The sequence below is a fragment of the Clarias gariepinus genome, chromosome 22 (assembly GCF_024256425.1).
Source record: "Clarias gariepinus isolate MV-2021 ecotype Netherlands chromosome 22, CGAR_prim_01v2, whole genome shotgun sequence".
Taxonomy (NCBI): Eukaryota; Metazoa; Chordata; class Actinopteri; order Siluriformes; family Clariidae; genus Clarias; species Clarias gariepinus.
Genome location: NC_071121.1, coordinates 21,712,597 through 21,739,861, shown reverse-complemented (window position 1 = coordinate 21,739,861; position 27,265 = coordinate 21,712,597). Strand labels below are relative to the sequence as shown.

The window sequence follows — 27,265 nt, the reverse complement described above, 5'->3', positions numbered from 1 at the left end:
TCCAAGTACATTTGACCCCAAAGTCTGGATCATTTTGATCAGTGAGAACACAATCATATTGCACTCAGGAACTGTGACTAAGTCTGCTGGAAAAGGTCAAATCAGATTTGGAAGCCAATCGTACCTGAAAATGTAAATGGATGCGGTGCCATCAATGCTGCCTGTCTCCCCCCGCAATATCTCTCTGTGTGTAGCATGACTTACATAGCCATAGCTGATAAAGTTGAAAAGTTGGAAAGTGTTGTTCTTGACATTCCCAAAATATCAATAATATTAGGCATAGTGATTTGAAATGATCAGGATTGGCGTCCTTTGTGTGTGTTAAATGGTAGCTCACAAACCATTAAGGTGCATACTGCCACCTGCTGTATCGGATGGTAAAAATACACAAGTGTACCAGAGTACAGAGTAGAAGAATAATGTGAATGCTGGCCAGTGAGGGAGTGGGGAGGGGAGAGCAATCGTTCCTGGGCAAAGTACAAATCTATCGTGCCTAATGTGAAAGTGCCATAAGTTAACCAGTAATTTCAGAGGTTCCAAACAGTCTAAAAAAAAAAAAAAAAAAAATGTATATACTATCATCTGCTTAATAGGGTTCACAAACTTTTAAGCACCATTGGCAGACTGTACTGAAAGGTGACGGTGAACATATCACAACATCCATAAATACCCAATATTCTATTTAGGTGCTATATATATATATATATCTCACTTTTTCTACACTTCTGTTACAGTCAGCATTTACAAAAGTAAAATCTTATGATGTAGATTATGATCCTCAGAGCATAACCTCAAGAAAAGAGAAAATAAAAGAAACTTGTTTGAATCAGACATGTAATCTGTATTGTTATGAGCACACATAATTTACAAACCAATATATATATAAACATATAAAAAATATTATAAGTGCATTTACAAATATTTACAGGAAATTACATGGACAAAATAATGTGTCTCACAACACAACAGTTGGTGTCTCTTTAAAATAATAATAATTAAAAAGGTTAGACCGTACAATATTTCACCCTTAATCTAGTGACAGCCTGGATGTAAGAAACGTCTGGATAAAGAATGGAAGGAAAGAAAATCATGTTACAATAGCCTTCTGGATAGGAATGAACAATATTACAATACTTTCGAAAGAATGTATTGCACTTCAAGCTTCCTGGCATTTGTATAAGGCTGTATATTGATAAGGGTTCAAGGTCGAAGCTTGGAAGAAACTTTGGAAATGTTGGTCCACACTGACCTTCCAGTTTTAAACATTCAAAAGTATTCAACACTGGAGGACCGTAAGTGTCCGAATGATAATTAATTTACATACAGTAAGAAGCTATAAGCGGTCGAGACTGATAGCTGCCATTATACGATCCTAACTAAGAGGAATGGGTTAAAGATCTGTACAAGATGTAAAAAATAAAATTTTTACCACATTAAAAAAAGAGCAGGTCTATATACATAGAATATAAGTGAAGAATCAGGTCAGTCCGCTACCTTATCAAGCAAGGCCAATAGAAATGTATGTGTAATCACGAGCTCTTTATACATAACGACAGGAATGGTTCAGTGACCAGAGCTATTAGGCAGTGCGCCTGCCAAGTAGGCATAAATTTGAACCAAAATTGTATAAAAAGAGTGGATAAACCCTCCATGACATCACCCATAGGTTTTCAAAAGAGCAGCCATCTTGGGGACGTGGTGATCGGTTATGGCTATGGGTTACAGGACTAGGCTTCCACTGTTGAGCCCTTGAGCAAGGGGTGCTGTATTCCTGGGCTCTGTCCACAGCTTCCTACCCGGGATACTTGAAAAATCTTTTCACTGTACTATAAGGTATATTTAACTTATAGTAAATTAATTAAACAAATAACTGAATCTTAATCTTAATCCTGGCACTTAAACTCAGCCTAAAACCTTGTAAATCCATAAGTGGAGCAAACAGAACTTAGCAGTTGGTTGGAACATGCCTACCTACCTCAGTTACCACAAGTTAGCTAGCTTAGCTTTAGCTTAGCTAAAATTCTAAGGTGGTTAAGATGAATTTACATGCTATTGTTATTTTGCATTTGATTGAATTTAACCATGTCAACTTCTATATGGCGTGTGGCAAGTTAAATTACAACAATTACAGCTAGCTAATTAGCTTAATAATGTCTAGCAGACAGCTAGCTGTTTGACACCTAAATTTACTGTGACTTAAATCGACCACGCATCTAATTATATTAATTTTATGGCTTAATATAATTTAACAAATGAGTGAGGTAATAATTTACCTTCATTTGGTTACCCTGAACAGGAACTTTAGCTGTGGAAACCAAAACCATTTAATCACACAGCAGTGCCTTAACAAAACCCAAACTGTTGAATGTTACAAAATATGAAAGAAAGCCAAATAATTTTCATTCTGCCCAATGGATTGTTAAACAACTGAGTTAAAGCTTGCTTATGATCTGGATTTTAGTGGATTTGTTAAAAGAGTTTGTCAGGAGAAAAGCAAGAAAGAAGCCAGTTGCCTAAAATAAATCTGTCTTCTCTATGACAAGATTTACTAATCCATTCCTGGTAAAAAAAAAAAAAGAAAATACTGCGTCATGTGCAAAGTGCTATTTCCTAGGCTTCAGCCTTTTTTTGTGGGAATCATTGCATTAGAGTCTCTATCCCCACAGACCAAGACTCCAAGACTTGTAATTCTCAGTAAATAAATGGGGACAGTTTTTATGACAAACACAGGACCTGATCATCATGACACCTTGGCGGATCAGGCGGCCCCCTGGACAGCGGAAGGTCACTGTGACGGTCTGGGTCTGATAAGGTGTGCAACATCGGCCGTCAGTGCAGAGGCCACAATAACGGGGACGGTAAGTTTGTGTGCTGTAGCAGCCTTGATAGAGCAGGTGTGTGGGAACATTTGACTTGTAGCTAGACTGGCATTTCCTTGGCCACTATTGCAGGGGGGGAACAAAAACTTAATTAGTGTATGCTTCCTTCTCCAATAGGAATGCAATCATAACAACCTTTTACAACAAAGTGCAGTAAACTTACAATCCATTATCATGGATAATAAGTATTTGTGTATAAATAAGTATTTGAAGTGTTGGTAAATAAACATTGGCTCACCACAGGTCTTTGATGTGGCAATATCTGGCATGATCTGATATTACACATTCTGATCTGCTGTTCAGGTCTGCAGGCTGCATTCTGGTTGCTTACACGAGTGGAAATCCCCTGGCCACAAGTACTTGAGCAGGCACTCCACTCCGTGTTCTGATATATACAGTTTACGCTGGGGCTGGTCCGGTAACCAGGAAGTGCAGTTAAAGCATTGGCATGTCTGTAAGCTGTAACAATAAACCAGGTACAATTTGATTAAACATTGAATTACTAATTCAGTGGATAATGCAATAAAAGTTACTAACACAAACTGATCTGACTGCAAGAATGTTTCTATCCTGATGATCATGTTTTTTGTGCAATTCAAATATTTTCCACTTTTGATAAACGTACACCTTTTCTGGTACATTGAATATACAAATGCATTGTGGTTTGTAAAAGATTGAAAATGAATAATTGAATAATAATCTAGTAGTTAAAGAAAGTAAATGTTGTTCATTTGAGATCTTCATCGGCAATTCGAAATGAAAAACGTGTAGGGCAGCTCAGAGCATTTTAGCCATTTTTGCTGTTGTTTTTTTTAATAAACATGTATAGGGCTCAGGATTTTGTAGTATAGAGTGACATTCTTTTTTTCAGCACAAAATAGGCAATATAATCCTAAATTTTAGTTCATTTGATTTAATTCCAAAAAAAAAAAAAAAATTGTCACATTTGCAAAGACATAGCACAGATACACATGATCACGTGTTTTTATTGTTTTCTTTTTGTTTGTTGGTTGTTTCTTTTTTTTTCTGTGACCAAAAAGTAATGATATAAAAGTAATAATAAATTTAGTTGTAGCTGACATATCTAAAAACCTATATACTGTACACCATTTAAAGCCTCTCCATTAACACACACCAGCAAGGTTTCCATTTTGTTTTGTTTTTTTAAATATCATTGACCCATGCTGTGCGGCCGGCACATATTTGTGCCGCTTGAGTTTTCAGGGTTAAATTATCATCTGATAAAAAGAATGCAAATGTAAATACTTTAACCCAAAGTTTTAAAAATCAGCTACAAATTTGCCAAGCTTATATGAGTAACTTTAATCGTCCCTGCACTTGCATGCAAGAGAGCCTTAAAAGGTGCTGTTTCTCTTGGCCTGACTTCCGTGACATTGTTGAAATTTCCAGATGTCCCCATAGTGACCAGAGTTTTGCCAGCCTCTCATCATGTCCACTCAACAGCGGGCCAGTTTTCAGCATTAATTACTGGCTTTAACAAACACAAGCCTAGTTATGAATCATGGAAAGTTTCTGGAATCAGTTCCTGTTTGGGTGGTTCCATCTTGGCAAGACATTTTCAAGTAATTGCTTAAGATCTCAGTTAAAAATAAAAAAAAAAGCTCAGTGTGGAATGTGACTAACCACTTTTAGATAACCATGCAGTTGTGGCTTGTGCAATGACTGGGATAAAAGACCAACATTTTATGAATCATGAAAAAATCCCACAAAAAGGGGGAAGGCTAGCTTTGTCTCTAGACGCTTGTGAAAATTACAGTCTGGTAGGCTTAAAAAAAAATTTAGTCTTACTCAGATGGGAGTGACTTAAATATTAACGATAATTATGAATGATATATTATTTATTAATTGTCATACCAGATTTGTCAATTCTCACTGGTCAGAAGGTTTTGCATAATTTTCATATTTTTATAGTAAGCTTGTCCAAGAGTTCATGCTCCAGGGCAAATAGCAGGTTTATGTTAAATCACTTGTTCTAATACTTTATCATTTATATAATAGCAGCTTGCACAGACATAAAGGGATTTTGAAAAATGTGTAATCAGTGATGGTGAAGTTCTCCTCTGTAAGGAGCTGTTTTTCTTTCCCAAAGAAATTTCCACTGTTAGTGACTTTTAACAGTACTTTAATGGTTCTTTGAAGTTTTTAACAACACAAAAACAATTTCATGGTGGAAAAACTTAAAGTTTTCTTGGTAACATGAAAAGCCGTATTAATTCTCGTATTAATTTCAAGCAAGAAATGAAGAGAGGCTGATGAGGGAACAGTGAGATCTTCTAATTACATAAAGACCTCAGCAGTAACCTAATTTCCCCTCCTGTCTGTTGGAACCACTCGACATTTAGCATCACCAGTATACTAATAACCGGCCTGATCATCTGTCATCATTTGCACGTGTTTCTCAATGGTTCATACCTTAAGTTTTTTTTTTATTATTGATTGAATGATTCATAGGTCACTTTATGGCTGAACAGACCAAAAACATTCCTTTGAAACTGCTCAGGTACATGGAGTGAACCGAAAATGAGAGCCAACAATTTGACAAAAATGAGAGCCAAAAAATCCTTTAGGAAGCTTGGAGAACTATTCCTCTTGGCTACATTAAAAATACAAGAACATCTGGCTCTTTGAAGCTAAGTATGAAAGAATGAATCGAGGTGAATCGAGACCTTTTGCACAGTACTGAATGTAAGCAACATAAAAATTGCCTGTTTTATTTTTAACCTTACCTGTTTGATCATTCTGTAACACTCTGTTGTCCAAGCTCTCACACACCCACTCCTTACAGCACTTTCCTGGCAGCTGGACCCTATGAGGATATGGGCAATCTGAGCTGGGCAGGCGGATATCTTCAGGGCACAGGGGCACGCAGGTCACTCCTCCACCTGTACATTTGCACTGTGTGGTGCAGGAGGGCTGGAACACCTCACCGTCTTGATAAGAGACGCCATTCAGCTCACAACGCAGATCTTCCTGACCTTAGGGTGCAAAATATAGTGCGAAGGTTTACAGACAAACATAGTTTATGGATGAAAAAGGTGAATTCCATGGCATAATGTCAAATATGTTACAAAGATGAACAGTGGATATTGTAAATGCAATTTTATTTTATATGTAAATGTGTGTAATATTGTTTTATATTAAACAATAAACAATAGTAAACAATAAACAGGGACTATCTAATAATACAAATATTTCATACAAACATTCATAATTTCTTTTGATTGTGTTAAGCTGCTTTGCGACAATGACAATTATTAAAAGTGCTATACAAATAAAAATTGTATTTAATTGAATCTTTGTTCAATGCTACAATAGAATATGTGAATATAAATAACAGGGAACTATGATATATTGATTAATTTTCTGTAACAGCAACACTGACAGTATTACCAGCTTTTATTCAGCTTTCTATTTAAGTTTAAACAGTTTTTTAAGTATGCTTTACTCACTTTTTAATAAATAAATTGTTAGTTTTCATTAATTTATCAATTTGGGATAAGAATAATGAAACAGCTCAGGACAAGCTGAAATGGCAAAATAATCAGCTTCAGGGTTGATGATCATTTTCTCATAATATCACATATCTCTGAATGAAGGCTGAAATTTATTTAACCTACATCATTTTTTGGTATAAATTAAAGTAAAATTTTTGATAAGGTACACTAGGTGAAATTTATTACAATTATTTTTTTTTTTTGTATTATTTAAAGTTATTCAAATTATTTTTTTAACCATCAATACATCAGGTATTTGATCTAAACACTATAATAAGTTTATGCTGCTGCAGTGATATACGACATCTATTTGACTGTAAACTACATTCTTTTTTGCCTAGTCATACAGGTCTTACAGTTTCACCCTCAGTGTCAACAGTGTAAAGGAAGTGGAAGCGAGAAAGCTGTCAAGACATTTTTTGAGGAGGGGCTGTTTTAGGTAAATCCTCTCACATAGTAGCCTTATTTGTACTCCTGTTTGGAACTAGGATTGCTAATTCTGTTTACAAATCCTGTCCTGGATACAAACCGAGACATGCTGTTCAGCACAGGGAAGTAAATCTCACTACTTACCGACACACTCTCCTGGATCTCCGGGGTAGCTGGCGCTGTAGTCACATTCCAGGCCCTGCTGCTTGTCACACACGAGTATGTCAGTGCAGGCTTCACCCTTCTGCCGGGCACACACTTGGCAGCATCCACATCCGTCCCGGACGAGAGCGACGCCATCAGGACAGACTGGAACAGGCCTGGGACACTGGCACGGCTTGGCACACTGTTGACAGCATACCTAAAGCAGTAGAAAGGATGCGGTCTACTATGAAACCACATTCAGTTTCTCAAATGCATATGCAGCCCCAGCTAAAGTAATGGCATTAGGAAAGAGGATATTTTTCTTTTGTAGGAAACTTCAGAGCAGCCTAGTTCAGATGTTTATTGCTAAAAATTGTCCAACCATCTGGGTTCAATTCACTGGAAAGCAAATCCACCAAAGCAAAGACCTTATTACACTGAAGCTTAAGGAGAACTAAAAAGAAAATGAGAAAAACATCCCCTGGAAACCAGGCTTTAGTTTTTAGAGGAAATAAAAATATGTTCTCAATTAGACATGAACTTGAAACCAGATCAGACCAGAAAAAAGTTCAGCATATAAACACAAAGCACACAAGTTTTTGTAATCCAACTGACATTTAGAACTGCCGAGCAGAAACAAACTATAGGTGAAGCAAGCACTCAGATTTAAAAGAAAAAACAAAAAACAGTTTCAACTATACTCAACTTCCACTGACTAAATAAGCAGCAATAATGGATTACCTCAACACCTCAGATCCCCCAGATAGTGTATCAGGTGGAGAGAGAGCTTCTCACCTGGGAGCACAGGTACAACAGTAGCGCCTGTGCCAGCAGCGTGTATGTGTTTTGCACTTTTTTGTCCATCCCACTGTCCCAACGCAGAATGCTGAGCTACCGGTGCTGCTGTTTGCTCACTGGCTGGCTCTGTGCACACTCACTTTTATAAAGTCACCCCCCCCTCTGATGTCACAGCCTGTCTGTGGTGTAAACAGTGGCTGGCCAGTAATCAGAAAATGTTTCAAATTCCACATCCCTGTTGGCCAGGTCCGCTCTGCACTTTCTCTCCTCCTCACAGCTACACTTGAACACCAAAAAACAAGCTGTGAAGCAAAAGCAGGCGCAGGAATGGGATACGTTCTTGGCTGCCACAACACGTTCCTGTTAAATGAGTCTGATAAGATGATGAGCCTTCAAAGGTTTTATCCAACAATCAGCACTTGTAGTTTATGGTTTATGATAATGATGATGTGAGGAGCATTTTCTAAACATCTGGGTTTTAAGTTTGACTCAGTGTTATGGTAATGACTAACAGATGTAATCAAAAGATGATTTTTAAAAAAATCAAAACTGAAAGGGAAAGCAAATAACAACAGAAGTGAATAAATAATGTATAATTAACTGCAAATGGATTCCCATAATATGATACTGGAGATTTACAGTACAGGACATACAAAACAGTTACGGTAATCTTTGAGCTGTAAAAACAAGTAGAAATGACTCAGTAGGACGCATTCTTGAATAGTTACTATTTTAGTAAGGAACTGTATTTTAAAACTCAACACCACCTGTGATACGTATCTTCCCTTTCCAGAAGGCTTTAAACATTTTTGTTCAAATTAAGTGTCCAGGCAAATAACCATATAAAAATTCACGGTGACTAGAAACACGGGTTTAAATATAGACATAGACAGCGGAAATTCACCGTACATTAATCCAGATGGGACCCATGTGGTCTGCCAGATACAGCAAATGTCAAGAATGTGGTCTGGTCTCAAAACTTTGGTCCTCTCAGCTCTCAGGTTTATTTTGCTGCACTTTCCAAAACTCACAAGCTTGGAATGTCCCGGAATAGTGGAGTGTTACTGTGAAGGGCAGTCTTGGCATTAAGACAACTTAATTCAAAAAGCAGACCATCCATTGGGAAGAATTTTGTCCTCTTATGTTAGGGAAATTTCAACTAACTATTTACTCAAAAACCCTTCCATAGTTGGACTTAGAAGTTCAAATATTATTTGTTCTATACAGTTCAACCCCCTGGACACATTTTAAATAAATGGTAAATGAAATGGACTGTAACATGCTTTGAACCAACATGTCCATGAAGAAATTTTTGGCAATTAAAAAAAATACTTCTTAAAACAAAGTTAAATATGTTGTGTTTTGTCATTTGAACTTTTTACCTTGGTACTGGGTTGGATGCGTTAATATTCATATATTGAGCATGCATATTATACACTGTTTGGCCAAAAAAAAAAGGTGGAATATCAGAAGGGTCAAATTAATAGGCTGCATCAGGGAAAGAAAACACTCACTCAACACCTGGAGGAAGAGTGCTAAATCGTCAACTGTGGAGGTATTGTGGTTGGGGAAAAAATCATGAACAGAGATCACTTAAACACTTGGTGAAGTCGTTTCCAGAGCGGTCAATGCATCAGGGTAAGAATGGAAGCTTTTTTGTACAATCCTCTGAAGGCATTGTTATGATCTGAGATTGCTTCAGTTGGTCAGGTCTAGGCTCAGCAATGCTACATGGCAGTAAAATAAAATCAGCTGATGACCTGAATGTACTGAATGATGGGGTTATCATATCAATGGAGTTTTTCTTGCCTGATGGCCTCAAATAGTGAAAAAGTGGTTCTGGGAGCATGAGAAATCATTTTCACACACCAACTGGATTTTCATCAACTTTTGTTTGGTGCTATCAAAGCAGAAGGTGATTGAATTAAATCTATAAACACTTTCTCTGCATTCTCTAAATCCAATGAGCATGTATGAGTGAAAAGCGGATAGTTTAGCCTGATTGCCATAGCTATGGAAGGTCCCAGGTTCAACCCCAAATACCACCAAGTTGCCACTGTTGAGCCCATGAGGAAGGCCCTCAACCCTCAACTGCTTAGATATATAATAACATTAAAAAAGTAACTCATTCTGGATAAGAGAACTCAGGTGTCAACAGACTCTAGAATTGCTTTTGGAAGCACCCCAAGGAATGGATTTTCCTAGAAGTTAAGGCAAAGTTTCATTTACTTCTGGACATCTATTTTCAGGCCAGGACTAGGTCAAAGGCCAGGGCTAGCTAAAAACTAAGTCAAGATGAATGCATGATTAAGTCAAGACTGAAAACCATCACCAGTGACTGACACCAGTGGTCACAGTCCATAGTTCCATGCTCTAATCCCACCATGGATTTCAACACAGATCCTAAAACACCCCCCATCTATTCTACTATGTCCAACAGCATGAAAGTATTCTCTGCTTCCCTCACCCTATCTCTATTTCCAAACATTATAGAATGAAATAAACGTTTTAAATTTCTGTGCTAACCAGCTGTGTGAGATTTTACAGCACCTTTTTACCCTTGCTTAAGTCTGGAGAAGATTTCTGTGCTGTGGAAGATATCTTACCTTGTTCCAGTGCCAGATAAATGATCTCCTCCCACTCTAAATGTCTACAGACTGATTGTCCTTACATCTCACATATTGAAGGTTCTGGAGAGACTGCTGTTGCCCTAGTTTTTCACACTATACACCTCTGTCTCCCTGTTCAAAGTTCTAAGGCGCAGTTTTGGGGGTTGTACACAGGGTCTGGTGGATTGTTTTGTGGATTGGTGTGTGAGCTAATTCTTACTCCTGGTTCTATTCTGGGATCAGGACCAGGTGGAGGTGGAGAGCTACAAATATCTCGGAGTCCACCTTAAAAACAGACTAGAAAATGTAACTTGGATGCTGTCCATAGGAAGGGACAAAGCAGACTCTAACTCTTGAGGGAGCTCAGATCCTTTACTGTTTGCAGCAAAATGTTGCAAATAATTTACCAGTCTGCTGTTGCTAGTGCAATATTTGTATCTGCTGAGGCAGCAGCATCAGGGCCAGTGAAACCAGGAGACTAAACAAGTTAATCACACTTAGTACTAGGGATTCCCCCTGGAGGGTTTGGACTTGGTTTTTTAGAGGAGGATGCTGCATAAACTAAAGGAGATCATCTTACATCCCCTCCACCACTTCCTGATCAAACAGCCGAGCAAAGAAAGCCACAGGAAGTCTTTTCTGCCAAACTAAAGTTACACTGTATACTAACTCTGCAAACTCCATAATGCTTGGTGTCAAAAAAGGGGTTCTCACTAATACATCAATCATATACGTTTATATCCCATAAGCAGCTTGATGCACGGTTTTTTGTTTTGTTTTAGTTTTTTACTTTTATTAATATTACAACCTACCCATTTATTGTTGTGGCACCCTAATGTACAGTTATTTAAGTATCCACTTGCACATATGATTACAATGTATTCAGTCTATTCTTATGAATATGCAACATTTTACATCCTTATATCTATTTATCAAATCATTTTAAGGCTTACAAACAGTTCCCACTTTCATACAGATGGATTCTTTCACCACTCTCTCAAACAATCTATCCTCTCTGTCTAAAATGTGCACATTGTTATCCCTAAAAGTGTCTCTTTTGTCTTTAAAATGAAGTGTTGCTCCTCAAGTGCTGAGCCATCATAATATGAAAGGGGGGTTTTGGTTTCTCCAGTACAAAACTCATCACGATATTCTTCACCGCTCAGAACGCCTAGTTTGTGTCGCAATGAATGTGAAACTCAAACAGCAAATTTAGGGGTTTTTCTGTAGATTTCTGTTTTGGGTTTCCGCTGTACTCCATGAGAACCGTACAATCCAGGAAAGCCAGTCTGTTGTCCTTGGTGTCTTTCCTGGTAAACTTAGTTAGTTAGCGTCCAATGTGATTATGTGGTCGGTGGAAGTCTGTACCTCTTGGATCTAAATCCTCACCCAGGTGTCATTGAAATATCTGACCCAATGGATTAATTTCCATGTACAGGTTGGCAACAATATGTGACAAATGGAAACGATGGAATGACTATGTTTCTGACTGTAGTCACCTCTGTAAGTGAAGTACTGTAGATGGTGTTTAGACACAAATTGAGGAGGGAGTACATCTGCTTCAGGTTGAGGCTGCTTCTGGTGTCAGGGGAGCTGTCATTTTTCAACCTTTTTTTAACAAAAGATCTTGGACATTAAACAATATCATGGTTTCATTCATATTTTCAGCTCACTGATCTTTGAGTTCTGGTGGTGGTGGTCAGTATTTCCAACAAACTAGGATGGAGGATTTAGCAAAGTTATACCTTACAGAACTAATGCTGCTGACAATGAATCTAAGGAGGGTTCTTACTTTATTTATCTTGGGTAAGTAATGGCCTCTCCAGGGTACAGAACACAGGCAGTGTCACCCTGTCAATGGTGCCATCCTTTCCAGTTATTTTAGGCAGTCTATAACCTTTTTCTTGTAATCACTGGTGGGGTCTTTCTTCAGTTTTGTATGTATGATGGATGTCCAAGATCATGATGACATTACTACGTTGTCCACATTGGTTTAAATGCAGGTGGTTCCTGTAGTCTGCTGCTTTTCTTGCCATCCTTTCATATTCCCACTCCAACTTTAGGGATTCTTTAAGGAATATCTCGATGAAGATTCTAAGTTGTCCAGGTGAAGTTGTCTGGAAGTTGGGTCTTGTCAACCCGACAACTTTTTGGTTGGTTCTAAACAGTTTTCCACTCATCCAAGAAGCTTCTTCTGTCTGAAAAAGGTTCATTAGGAAGCCCAAATGTATCCTCCAGCTGTGTGAGGTGAGAATGGGGGGAGTCATTAGAGTTTGATGGTAGCACACTGTAGGTTTAGCTTCCCTGGTGGATGGTTAAAGGGTGTGTCTGAGGCATCCAACTTTGTAGAGGGATAGGTTTAAATCTTCATATACTGTAGATGGCTTCTTTCACCTGTCACTTTTCAGCCATGTATATCAAAATCTTTGTTTAAAATGTGCACAGTGTTATCGTCAAATGTGTATCTTTTGACTTTTAAATGCAGTGTACCTGCATTTAAAGTGCTGATTCTGGTCAAGATGTGTTGTTCCTTTTGTTCTAAGGCTGTTTGGTTTATGCAATATTTAGCTCTGAATATTTTTCACTGCCCTTCTCACTCACTCACTCATCATCTGTATCACTTTATCCTGTATTCAGGGTCATGGGGGCCTGGAGCCTATCCCGGGAGACATAAAGCATGAGGCGGGGTACACCCTGGACAGAGCGCACTCTCACACACACTACGGGCAATTTGGGATTCACACACACACTTGGGCCAATTAGCCTAATCCAGTAGTTCTCAAAGTGTGGGGCGCACCCCACTAGTGGGGAATACGGACATGACAGGTGGGGCGCAATAACGGGAGGGAATTAGTGAAAAATAATAGGAAAGTACCTATTCTAATTTATGCTTTTCTTTATTGACAATAAAGACACTCGAAACTAAACAATCACACGCAAAGAAACGGATCATTAATACAAGTAAATTAAAATAACATCAGAGAAAAAGTGGAACCATAGTGCAACAATAACGGTTTAACATCGGCATGTTAATTGCAGAGGAACAATATATAAGGAAACATTCGGTATTATATATGTAATTTCATTTATTTCAATGTGTATGCTGATGTTTCTGTATTTTTGTTAAACATTTAGGCAGTACCAGTCTGGCATTTCTAGTTTCCAGTGTGGCAACAAAGTTGCTTTTTGATCCTTCAGGCGCTGAACAGAAGGGAAGATCAATATCGTTCTACGCTTTTTGTTGGTGTGCGGCATTTTGCGATGATCTCGAGTACTTTGAAAGAAAGCTCTAGATAAGTTACGAAGTAAGCCTGTTATAACAATTGCACGTGTATTTTATCTGTTTTGAACTTGGTGTTATTTGATCTTATTGGTTTAGAAATTGATATTTTAAAAAATAGTAATCTTGGCCGATTTTGTTATCATATTGTTGACAAGTGGGTCTTGAAAATTCGCCCACCCCCTTAAGTGGGGAATGACAGAAAATGTTTAAGAACCACTGGCCTAATCCGTAGGTCTTTGAACTGTGGACAGAAAACCGGAGTACCCGGAAGAAACCCACCAAGCACAGGGAGAACATAAAAATCCATACAATTTGCTATAACTATATTTTATCTTTGTTTCTATGCACAGAAACAAAGATAAAATATAGTTATATAGAGACGGGAATCAAACCTGGCCGGGAATCGAACTCGAACCCTGAAGGTGCAAGGGGACAGTGCTAATCACTACACCATCATCACAGCACTACATACACTATATTTCTCTTCTTGTGTTTTGGGGTTCTGGCTTTCGGGTGGACCAGTCTCTCAGGGTGGTTAGTCTCTGCCTCAGTGTGTTGGTGGGTTTAAAATAAACCGATCTCACCTCCTGTATTGTTCATCAATGCACCTATTCAGGTCAGGTTAGAAACAGACTTGGAGGATATATTTAGGTCCCTAACCATCCTTTCTCAGACTAAAGAAACTACTTGGAAGAGTAGTGAAACGTTTCAATCCAACAAGAAGTCCAGTTGACATAATTTAACTCCCACAGAACACTCCTAGTGTATATACTTGGCCCCCAATTTTGGCATCACATTGTAAATCTTGTGAGGATTACTCGAAGTGATGGATGAACAGCTTCAGACTATCTCAAGCAATGAACAGTGGATTGTTCTGTTCTTATGAGACTGTCATAACATCATATGGCAAAGACATGTGAACATTACATGGCATGACACAATCATGATCTTGTCCATACAATTTGCTATAACGTTCAACCATAAAACAGCTGTTATTGTTAGGATCTATGCATTCATGCTCAGTACCTCATACAAAGTAGTTTTCTCTGTCTCTTTCATCAATTTTATATCCAAACAGACACTCGGTTCCCACATCTTCTGATTAAGAGGAGCACTTTGACTAATTGGTATGTAAGACCAGACAAAATACAAGTCAGTCCTTTCTAGACACTAGCTCATTCACTCCTAAAGTATTATAAACAAGACTCTCGAATTGCGTGTAAGAACAGAAGAATGTCATTATCCTCATATTTGCAACACTTCTGTACCAAAGTCAATAAGGAGAGGGAATTAAAAACAGATGCCTGTCCAGTCTTTTTTTTTTTTTTGGTCTATAACACATCCTTATCACTTATGTACATAAAGGTGAAATTTAACATGACAGTATAGTAAAAATGTGTTGTTTTTTTTTACTTTTCAAAAATGTAGCGTTGTTAAGCAGTAAAGTAAGGTTATTTAACGTCTAAACATACCTCCTGTGCAAGGTGATTATTGGGTCTTGGATGCATCCCTGAAAGTGGTGTGCGAGGATCACTTTCAGAGTTTTTGCGTTCATAATGTGCACACTGTGCTTCTTTGTGCTTCCTTTGGCAAACTAGGTGGTAGTAGGGTACTCTTGGCCAACTTTCCTGATTTTCTGTGCAATGTCACTCAGTTTTCATCATCTATCCCTGGTGTTCTCCCCAGGCTTAAAATTTCCCCTTTTAAGAAGCTAGCCAACAACATGATCTGCTCTCCAGCAACATGATCTGATAAATAGAGGAAAGACACTTACGTGCAATGCATCCATCCACCTAGCAATCCAACTAGGGACTATGGAGGCCAATGCATCCATCCAACCTCTGTAATTCAACTAGGGACTATGGAGGCCAATGGTGACCATTATATTTATTCCCATTTTTACAACCGTGGTGGAATTTCCGGTCACTTACATACAATCTCAGAGTCGATCCACTAAAATCGGCACTATATTTTATCTAGTGACATCTATGGAATCTAGTGGCATGGTGGCTTAGGGGTGAGCCCTGTCGCCTTGCACCTTCAGGGTCTGGGTTCGATTCCTGGCCAGGTTTGATTCCATGGAGATTTCATGTTCTTCCTGTGCTCTCCCACAGTCCAAAAACCTGCAGACTAGGCTAATTGGTGTTCCCAAATTGCCTGTAGTGTGTAAGTGAGTGTGTGTATGTGTGTGTGTGTCCTGCGATGGATTGGCACCCTGTTGGTGTACCCCGCCTCATGCCCTAAGTTTCCTGAGATAGGCTCCAGGCTCCCCGCGACACTGAATACAAGATTAAGCGGTATAAGTGAGCAAGTGAGTCCAATGACATGCAGATTAGGCTAATTGATGTTCCCATGTGTGTATGTGTATGTCCTGCGTCGGATTGAAACCCTGCCTTGTGCACTATGTCTCCTGGCATACGCTGCAGATCCTCCGTGACCCTATATACAGAATTAAACAGTATAAGAGATAATACAGTGTCTATGTAACCCAAAATATTTGCTTTTGGAATTTCCCTTTTGATGACGTCGAACGGTTGTCAAGTATTAGGTAGGGCTGCATGGCAACACTTATATTATTACATTACTAAACTTTTGTCTTAAAGTAGAGTAAGCAAAGGAAATATCTCTTCATCAATCCCATACATTTGCTTTGTTGAATTCTAATTGCATTACAGATGACTGAGCAAATGCATTCGGTAGAACTAAACATCAAAGTCTTCCAGGTGATTTCCAGCTTTTGTTGTTGTTGTTGTCATAAGCAGGAATTCTTTTTTTTAAGCATTTAATCCCAGCTGTACCCCAGATGTGCACAGCTATGTGAACACTCCATCTTCCAATTATAGTGAGATACTTGCCAAGCTTTAGTCGGCAGTCAGAGTTGTGCAGAGAGGAAACAGTACCGGGATTCCTCACATTCTATTAAGACGTGTGAAAAGGCCGCAGGAGCGTCACAGGAAAGCCCTGGATGTGTGATTAAGACCAATGTCTCGAGTAAGGGTCAGCTAGTGACGCAGACATGGAAATCTACCTGCACCCTGCAGGATGGCATACACCCACACATCCACCTGCATTGACAGCTTTATGGACATTGCATTGCAGCTATCGGAAAGTATGCATCAAAGGGGTGTGGATAATTTTTTCAAGCTGCACAGTTCTCCTGCCATGCATCTAGAGTGATTTCTTGTTCTTCTTTTGTCTTTATGGTATTGCATGGCTAACATTTCGTCATTCAGTGGCACAATATGAAAAAACTTCAAATCACTAATTCGGAAAACTGGAACCCATAGCTCATCACTACTAATAGTTTAACCATTTATAAACAAGCTTAAAAATATTCAACAATCAGGAATTATGTGCCATTACTAACTGAACTTGATCCTCGCTTTTATTCTCTGCCAAATAATGTTCTGGTAAATTTCATACGCATCGACGTTTTTCACTGGCATGACTTGGCTCACAGAATTACTGAAAAATTCTCCCTGTTTTGCTGCTTTCACCATTTGGGCTGTGTTGTACTTAAGTACTGGTGTTGAATTTGATTACTCTTTCCATGCAGATCAACTGGTCTAACGCAGTCACGCAGAAATTCGGATTAATGTCTGAACATTGAAGCAATGTTTTTTCCTTCATAGTTTACACTTATATTGATTGTAGATTTCTTTCCTGTGATCCAAATAAACTCCGTCCTGGCAGTATCTTCACTTTCTGTGTGCCCTATATACGAGTAAAGATTTAGTCAAACAAGGACTTGTGATAAAATTGCTCATGAAAGACAGTGTAAAAAAACTCAGGGGTAGGTCAATGGTTAAGGCATTGGACTATGGTTCGAAGAGTCCCAGGTTCAAACCTCGCAACCACCAAGTTGCCACTGTTGGGCCCTTGAGCAAGGACCTTAACCCTCAACTGCTCAGATGTATAATGAGATAAAAATCTAAGTCGCTCTGGATAAGGGTGTCTGCCAAAAGTCACAGTCTAACCCAGGGGTCACCAAATCCAGGTGTGCAAGTGTTCCTGTGAATATACAGTACAGCAAGTGGAATGCTCTCAGGGAAAAAAGCATTCTGTTTTGCAGGACAAGCCACTTGTATAGGTATGGTTAGGGCATTGGACTTCAGCTGGGTTCAAACCTCATGACCACCGAGTTGCCACTGTTGGGCTCTTGAGTAAGGCTCTTAATCCTAAAATGTATAAGAAAATAAGGCAGGTTGGAATGGGTGGAGAAAAGTGTCAGGAGTTTTGTGCAATAAAAGAGTATCAGCGAAAATGAAAGGAAACGTATACAGGTCAGCGGTGAGACCAGCGATGCTCAACGGCTTAGAGACAGTGGCACTGAAGAAAAGACAGGAGGCAGAGTTGGAGGTAGCAGAGCTGAAGATGTTGAGGTTCTCCTTGGGAGTGACAAGGAGGGATAGGATCAAGAATGAGTTCATCAGAGGGACAACCCATGTTAGATGTTTTGGAGATAAAGTCAGAGAGGCCAGATTGAGGTGGTTTGGACATGTTCAGAGGAGAGATTGTGAATATATTGGTAGAAGGATGCTGAGGTTGGAACTGCCAGGCAGGAGGTCTAGAGGAAGACCAAAGAGGAGATTTATGGATGCAGTGAGAGAGGACATGAAGTTAGTTGGTGAGAGAGAAGAGGATGCAGAGGATAGGGTTAGATGGAGGCAGATGATTCGCTGTGGCATCTGAAAGACAAAGAAGAAGTATAAGAAAATAAAAATGTAAGTCGCTCTGGATAAGGGCGTCAGCTAAATGTAAATGCACATTACAGAAACTTATTGCCCAATCAAACATAAAGTCCTGACCTTGCGGCAAGTTATTTCTACATGTTAGGGCCATTAAAGGAGTTCCTGGCAGGCCAGGGTTTCAGATGTGAAGCAGGCAGTCCAATCATGGCTCCAGCCTTCTGAAAAAACTTTCTACCTTAATGGTATCCAAGCACGAGTGAAACGCATTACCATGTGATGAGTGCATTATTGTAGCAGGGGATTATATAGAGAAATACAGGTAGCTTTACTCTCATGACTATGTTCTATTGTTCTGCAAAATCAAAAGCCCCAGTTGGATTTCCATCCCATTATAAAATAGTATTCAGCTGAACTCCATAAATAAAGTCCAAAGACAGCTTTGTACAGCATGTGCAATAAGCATTATTGGCACACTTTTTATGATTTTTCAGCATTGTCTTAGGAGACGATTGGTTACTTAAAAAATATTGTCCAGAGAATGTCTCCTACAGTGCATTAACAAGTAATATATTATGTGGTGGGAGACCTTCAGATGCATTCAACTGGAATATAAATAGCAGAGATTTAAATCTCTCTCTCTCTCTCTCTCTCTCTTACTCTCTCTCCCATTCTGTCAGACACAGGAAAATGTGATTCAGTTTAAATGCAACTTTTGACAACACACTGTGATTCAAAGTGACTGATCGTCAGGTCTTTGAGCCAGATGTTCAGTACGGATTTTGTCAGAGTTTCTGGGAGTTATGACATCAGAGATTGTGAGAATTCATCATTATTATTAAGCAAAAGATTCTGGAGTTAGTTCTAGAGTTAAATAGGGCATTATGAAGCTAGACGTTTTGGGTGATTATCATTGAAAAATATCAGCGAGTCTCTGAGTTCAAAAGTGTACTATGATATCAGAATGTTTGAGAGTTTGTCATTATGAGAAATAAAAAAGTCAGATATTCTGGAAGTTAATTAGGCACTGTTAAATAAGGCATTCTGGGAGGTGAGGGCATGAGGGCGCAGGCTGAGTGCTGAAGGCATCATTTAATCGTCTCCCGCTGTGCTTCGGAATGTTTACGGAGATGACACCATGGGCAAGATCATGCATCAAATGTTTAAAGAAAGGGAAACCAGCATTGAAGACAAACCATGCAGTGGGAGACCATCGACTGCCTCAAAGGGGATTTTCAACGAGGATTCAAGAGTTAGGTTCAACTATGAGGCAAAAATACAAATGTGCATGTTCTACACTTATGTCAATTGATTATAATAAAAAAAAAACATTAGGCCCACTTTTGCATTACTTTCAGTACAGTCCGTTGTGGTGTATATTCAATACACCACAAAGGCGTCAAAATTGGACAAAAGTGGAACCGCGACGTAGCAGGTAACACTGTGGCTCCGCACCATTAGAGGTGAGGGTTCGATTCCCACCTCAGGTCTGCGTGCTTGTGAAGTTTGCATGTTCTCCCTGTGTTTGGTGGGTTTCCTCTTACAGTGCAAAGACATTAGGATAATTGGCATTTCCAATGCACACAAACAAGTGTGTGTGCTTGTGTGTTGTGCAATGGACTGAGACCCTGTCCATGATGTATCTCACCTTGTGTCCTGAGTCCTCCAGTGACACAGTACAGTATGAGATAAGTTGTATAAAAAATGAATAAATATACTGTACAGTGTACTGAACAAAGTCAAAATACACAATGCATAAACTGTGCAACTGTACATAAACTAAAAGTATATTAAATAGCACAATCAAAAGTGTTTAAATACTTCTTACTTTCTTACGCATAAATGAATGTAATCATATGCATGATGATCACTTAAAGAGTAACCTGTTTATTTGTGTTAGACAAGTCATTGCTTTTTGCAAGCATTTCGGAAAGGTGTGACTTGCCGCCAAGACTGCGCACAAATTTTCAACCCACTTTCCAGAAACCAGTGGGTTATTTCCAGCTCCTTTATAGGTGGGGCGTGGGGGGACCATTTTAAATTGTGTTAACCTGTTTTCCCTGGTGACTTACAAAAATGAAAGTATGGTGTTCCATTCTAGATTGTTGTTTCTGCGTGACTCATTAGTTCAGAGTGGGTTTTATGGGAATTTAACTTGAACTGTTTAAAAGAGTCTTTAAACAAACACACACAAAGCAAACACAATTTTTTTTATTGTCCTTTTCTAAACCTTAAAAAAGAACAAATAAACAGGGAACAAGGGCTGAATTCATTGTGCAGCCGCTTCATAAAATGCGGCTGGAGTGTCAATATTTTGAGCACAGGATGTGGCTTCTGCAAGTGAGCAAGCACTTCTGAGACAGAATGGTCAGTAGATTTCTAATGCCAATGAATGGGCTAAAATGGTAACAGTCATGCATTTCAGGGACATTATAATATGTCAGCCTTCAAACCTTTCATTACGTTTCATTACGTTGCTTTTTTATGTTACAAGATATGCTACTCTTGTTATCTTCTGCATCTTGATCGATTTTTTTTTTTTGTCTTAATGGTTTAATGGAATTATAGGGAGTTTTCAAAAAAAGAAATGGATGTGGTGTAGTGGTTAGGACTGTGGCCTCACACCAGGGTCAAGCAGTCGGGTCTCGCCTTCGGGACTGTTTGCATGGAGTTTGCAGGTTCTCCCTGTGCTTGCTTGGTCAGTTTCCTCTGGGTACTCCAGTTTCCTCCCGAAGGAAAGAGCTGGCTAACGGTGTTTCCAAACTGCCTAGTGTGTGTGTGCCCTGTGATGGATTGGCACCCCGCTCGGGGTGTACCCCACCTTGTGCTCCGAGTCCACTGGATATCTCATGACCCTGTACAGGATAAGCTGTATGGAGAAAGAGTGAGGCAATGGAAAAGAAATGGCAGTTTTCTGCCTGCAAATAGACCTTCAAGGTAATTCTTCCGCTCAAGATTCAACTAATGTGTTAATTACTAGGTCCAGTGGGTGTGTTTTAAGTGTTTCGAACTGTGCTTGACACTGGCCCTACAGGACTAGAGTTGAAGATGCCTAATGTTAATGGTTATCTATAAAACCACTGTTTGATTTAGCGAGATTATTTAGATTTAGTTTCAGCAAAGAGCACGAGCAACAAGGAAAAGGCTGCCAGATGGAGGTGGCAGCGAGGAAAACCACACACTAAGAGGAAAAAGACATAAATAAATGTCCGCTGGAAAAACTAATGTTTTCACATCTGGTCAGAAGCTCCATAAGCGATATCCTCGCAGCACGGGGACCACGTTTCTCGTCGGCCAACGCATTCTTGCCACCTATTAGAGCACGGCTCATGTATGACACATTGAATGGGATATTTCTCGTTGGTTGTGTAATGGAAAAAGGCTGGTGTAGGTTCCATGCTCTCTGTGTCATTTTCTAAACATAAAGCTTGCTTTGAGCAATGCTCTGCTGTAAAAGTACAGAAATAAGTCTTGAAGGCAGCAACGGTTTTAAGGTTACATCTGTAAATTAAAGTCACAACGGCTTCCTGTTAATGCGACACATCTAACTGCGTGCATTTCGTGCTGGTGCTCTGGTTTTACACAACAGCAACTTGGGTATATTCAAATCGATGTCATTACAATATCTTATTTTACCATCAGTTATACCACACACATACTCATTTACACCCACGGCCAATTTTGCATAATCATTCTATAAACATACATCTACTTTGAAGGGACAGGACAAAACCCAAGATCCTGGAGAACGCCCAGTCAGACACGAGTAAACATGAAAACCTGAGTAATATTGCTTCAATGTACTGATGAAAACAGACCCCTGGGTTCACTGTGTGCTCACTACTACTGCAATGCTGGCATCTAGTGGCTACAACTTAAAGTCACATGCCGTCTTTTATTATTATTATACCCGAAAGCCAATTTTATAGTTTGGGGTACATTTCACATAGGGTAGTGCAAATAAATAAGCAAATCAAAAGATATTTCTCCATAGAACAAATAGTGGTTCAGGCTAGTTAATACCCTTAGTGTAAATTATGTGCTAGTTGCAGGTGGTACGTAGGACACGCCTGGCTGACTGTATAGTTTAACATCATAGTTTAACATCATATTTTAATTAAACTCGTAAAGAGTAACAATAACAATGAGCTTAAGTGGCATGATTGCGTAGTGATTAGCCTTGTGGCCTCGCACCTTCAGGGTTGAGGATTCGATTCCTGGCTCGGGTCTATGCATGTGGAGTTTGCATGTTCTCCCCAGTGCTTGGTGGGTTTCCTCCGGTTTCCACCCACAGACCAAAGACATGCAGATTAGGCCATTTGGCATTCATAAAGTGCCAATAATGTGTGTATGCACGGGCACACTGTGATGAAGGTACCTCACCTTGTGCCCGAAGTCTCCTGGTATAGGCTTCATGGCAAGGATAAGTGGTATAGAAGACATAATGAAGACAATGAGCTTTTATAGAAAAAACTCTTTGTTTAAAATGTATGCCAGAGAGAAGAATAAAGCTTAAGGACGCTGTACATCAAATACTGTCCAAAAACTTCTCTGGGCTCTGCATCTGAGATGGACACTGGCACACAGGAAACATGTTTTGTGGTCTGATGAGTGAAGATTTAAAATAGTTTTTGGAAACAACAACTATCATGTTTTCTGGGTCAAAGAGAAAAAGGACCATCCAAGCTGTTATCAGCATCAGGTCTAAAAGCCAGCATCAGTCATGGTATGAAGGTGTGCCAGTGACCATAAATTGAACATCTTTGAAGGCCTACAGAAAAATGTGTTCTTTTTTGAAAATAATTTGCTGCCATCCAAACACCATCTTTTTCAGAAAACTCCCTGTATTTTCCAGCAGGACAACGCCAAACCGCATTCTGCTCGGATTACACACGCATAGCTGCATTCACCGACCTGTCTGCTCTAGTTGAGAATGTGTGACGCATTATGAAGTGCAAACTACGGCAACGCAGTCCGGTACACATGTGCACCTAAAGACTTATTAATGGAAGAATGGGGGAAACTCCCGCTAGCTAAACCTGAGCAGCTGGCGTTTAGGCATTTAAGTGCCTAAATGCTTAAAACGTGTTATTAACATGGATGTTGATGGTACACATTGGTATACAGTCCCAACCCTTTTGGGATTGGGAAAATTTTAAATGAGTACATATTATCAACACATAATTAACTTCACATAGTAAATCATCAAATAATGAGTTGTTGTAGCGTTTTCAATAGATTAAAATATGATGAGGCTTTACAGGTGACTACTTTGAGGTTTTATTGCAAATTTCTTTAGTGTCTAAACTTTGTTGGAACTAGAGTGGTATGACATTTTTTACTAAAATATTTAGCATAAATATATTTATCATTAACACACATAATTATATAATAAAATTATAGAATGACTCCTGAAAAGATGTTGGTGTTGACCTACTACTATTTGCCAGTCACTAAAAAAACGGCTATTTTACTAGCATAGGCCGTAAGAAAAGGCATGAAAAAGCCTTATAATAAAGATTGCATAAATGCCGTTCTACACAAAAATAGAGTTTGCACAACCAAAAAAGAAATAATCTTACCAATAAACGTGCCACCTTTTAGCATGCCACCTTAAAATCCTTCTCGCTTAAAATAATGTACTCTAATTCAAATGAGTTTGTTCTAAATAATTAAAAACCTGTAATAAATAAAAGCATTAGTTTTTGCTGTAAAGTCATTAGAATCTACCAAGAGTAAAAGCAACATGAGCTCTATTTCACTAAACTTAAACTTTGAAAGTATCAAATAAAGTAAATCATGTATGTATTCATCAATAAAGTGTGTTAAATTAATGCATTGAGTAGGCTCATTTGTATTTCTTAGGCATATTCAGGTATTTAGACACAGAGAAAGGGTTTGTGGGTAACTATAGCACTAGAGTCGTTTACATATGTGTGTATAAACTCCTTATAGGGTGTCAGAGTTATGTTAATAACAGCGTGTGCCTTCAAATATTTGCAAATAATTTATACAGTGTTTTCCAGCGGTTGGAATAAATCACGCAGTGTTGAACGGCTTTAACAATGCATTTCACAACAGCAAACAGAAAACGTCCCATATTTTACTATTTCCCTGACAGTTTTTTCTCAGAGCTTTCCAATAGTGTGTCTGTTTCAGCTCGAGCTATCTAACCCCAGATAATATTTTTATATATTTACATTTTACACTCATAACATAAATGAAATACTGCCGAGGCAAAGCCCCTTCAGAACAGCATAGATGAGGAACAAGCTGGGGGAGGTTACCATATTTTACAAGGCAGATTAAAGAAAAAAGCCCCAGCACGAACAAAAATAGAAGGGGGATTTTTCAGGACAGGTCCGCTTTAATATTCGAGGTGTGTTTCGCGGATAAAGAAGACAAAACTGTGGTGAACTGTCAGGGTAGTCTTTTTTTCATCAGGGCCATATCCACTAGGTAATATCCAAAAGAAGCCCAAAGATTTGCTATAAGCATTAAAAACAAAACAAAAAAATAGGCTGCAGAGTAGCGTGGTGTATAAGCACTGTGGACTCGCTTGTTCGCTTGTGCCTTAAGTCTCCAGGGATAGGCTCCAGGCCCCCACGACCCGGTACACAGAATATGAATGAATGACAGAATAAATCTATATAAAATTTACAGTTTAACCTGCCATGGGTGGCCAGTGTAGCAGGAGTACCTCACCATGTAACAGTTGGCAGAGTCATTGAATGTAACAATAGAAAACATCATCATCTTTTATGACATACTGTGAGGTAATAATACACTACCGTTCAGAAGTTTGTTTTTGTTTAGTGATTTATTTTCTACATTCTACAACAATACTGGGGATTTTAAAACTATAAAATAACACATATGGAATTAGGTAATTACATAACAACAACAACAAAAACAACAGTTATTTGTTATTTTAAGACACAGACGTCGGCCTTTCTGTAATAGTTCTTGCAAGAACAGTATTGTCAAGTGCATTTGCAAAATCCGTCAAGCACCATAATGAAACTGGCCCTCATGAAGGCCGTCCCAGGAGGGCGAGACCAAAACCTACCTCTGCCGCAGACGAGAAGTTAATTTAGAGTTATCAGCCTGAAAAATGACCAATTAACAGCACCTCAGATTAGAGGCGTTATGAAGTCTTTACAGAGCATAAGTAGCAGACACATCCACCATTAACTCTTTAAAGGAGATTAATGCATTTTTTGGACGCCTTCAACATTCCTTTACAATGTAGAAAGAAATAAAAATCAGGAACGATCATGGAGATAGAAATTGACCCCAAACTTTTAAACGGTAGTGTATATCTGCCGAAACACTGGAGTAGCATGTGGAGTGGCAGGGAGCTGATTGGCTTACTTGCGGGTAATGGTATCATGCGGGTATCAGGATCTGCACCCGGATACTGTTTAATACCTCTAGTAATAAATAAAATTGTGATTAATGGTCTGTTATGTTTGTATTATTGAGTCATGTTCTGTGGAAACCATAACTGAAAAAATAAAAGGAACGCAATCTCAGAACATATACAAACATACAAAGGCTGTTCAAGTCAAACCGGGACTAAGTATTACCATAATAAAATTTCTATTCATTCATTCTTTTTTACCAATATATATTGCAACTCTATTAATGCATGATTATAGATCAAAGGTCTGTTTGCTCTGATACTAATCATTCAGTTATTGTAGTGTATATTGTAATTAATTGGCTGCTGCAGTGGCTTCTCTCACTGAGCTCTTGTTGTCTCTGAAAATATCTTAATAAGCTTAAAGTTTTATCTCCGTCTTGCTAGTTGTTGACCAGACCGCAACTCAAAGTTAAAATAATCCCCAATCCAATTGTAAACAAGTAAAACGTGGCATTCTTAGTAATTCGGGTTACTGTTTAAAAACGAAGGGGCGTGGCTCAAAACGGGCCACTTGCTTTCCACGTGACCCCGACAGCACAAACCATTCAAGACCTAACGGCTCCTTCTTTTTACTTACAGTGCGCAAATCAGGTTGCCTGTTCCATGAATATCCCTCCACATGGGCTACCTGATCGGATACATACAATTGCATACAATATATAACTAGTTAATCCTCTGATCACCACAGCTCACAGATATGCCCACAATCTATTTTTGGCAGCATTTATGATAATGCAGTTTTATGAAAATAGTTAAATATATGCAAATATTATACATATGTATACAAATACTCAATTTACTATAAGATTCCATCCATCCCGAGGGAACCTCCTGTGGACTGCGGAGGCCAGTGGTGATTACCATTGTGTTTATTCCAATTTTTACCAATGTGGCAGGACCTCAAAATCATTTAACACTTACTGTATAGTGAGTTTCATCATGGAGCTTGACGGTTTTTGCAAATGCACAGTACTGTTCCAAAAATTGTTTGAGAAAAGCTGACCTTCATGTCTTTAAATAAAAATTCATGCTAATTGTAATCTGTTTAAAACCTATTTGATGTAGTTTCACACGTGAGTTTATTAACATTCAGTTATGTGTCACATGTAAAGTACCTTACAGCACTGCGCAAATGATACAATATATATATATTTGCATATCCCCTTTAAGAAACCTTATAAAAAGCATAGCCACATGTTTATCATAAATGATAAATTAAAAAAAAAAAAAAAAAAGGTTGATTATATTAAAAGTGGTTGTTTTCGGAAATATGGTAAAGAGAGCAGCAGAAAAGTCTTAGCTAATCATAAGTCACGGGTAGTGTAGTGGTTAGGTTACTCGCATGATTGCAAGGTTCAAACTCCAGCACCACCCAGTTGCCACTTCTGGGTACTTGAGCAAGGCCCTTAATCCTCAACTGCTTAGATATATGATGAAATAAAACACAAGTCGCTCTGCATAAGGGAGTCTGCAAAGGTGCTGTAGAAATAATAA

At 38.8% G+C, this 27,265-nt stretch overlaps 1 protein-coding gene across 1 annotated transcript; it reads right to left on the bottom strand.

The window, feature by feature from the left end:
* Positions 1–860: 860 nt before the first annotated feature.
* ccn5 (cellular communication network factor 5) lies at positions 861–7,883 on the bottom strand. The gene is made up of 5 exons (XM_053481964.1): positions 7,763–7,883; positions 6,968–7,184; positions 5,627–5,875; positions 3,118–3,338; positions 861–2,942 (listed from the first exon to the last, which is right to left on the bottom strand). Exons 1-5 carry the CDS (start codon positions 7,829–7,831, stop codon positions 2,655–2,657), a joined length of 1,044 nt encoding a protein of 347 aa, XP_053337939.1. The 5' UTR covers positions 7,832–7,883; the 3' UTR covers positions 861–2,654.
* Positions 7,884–27,265: the final 19,382 nt, after the last annotated feature.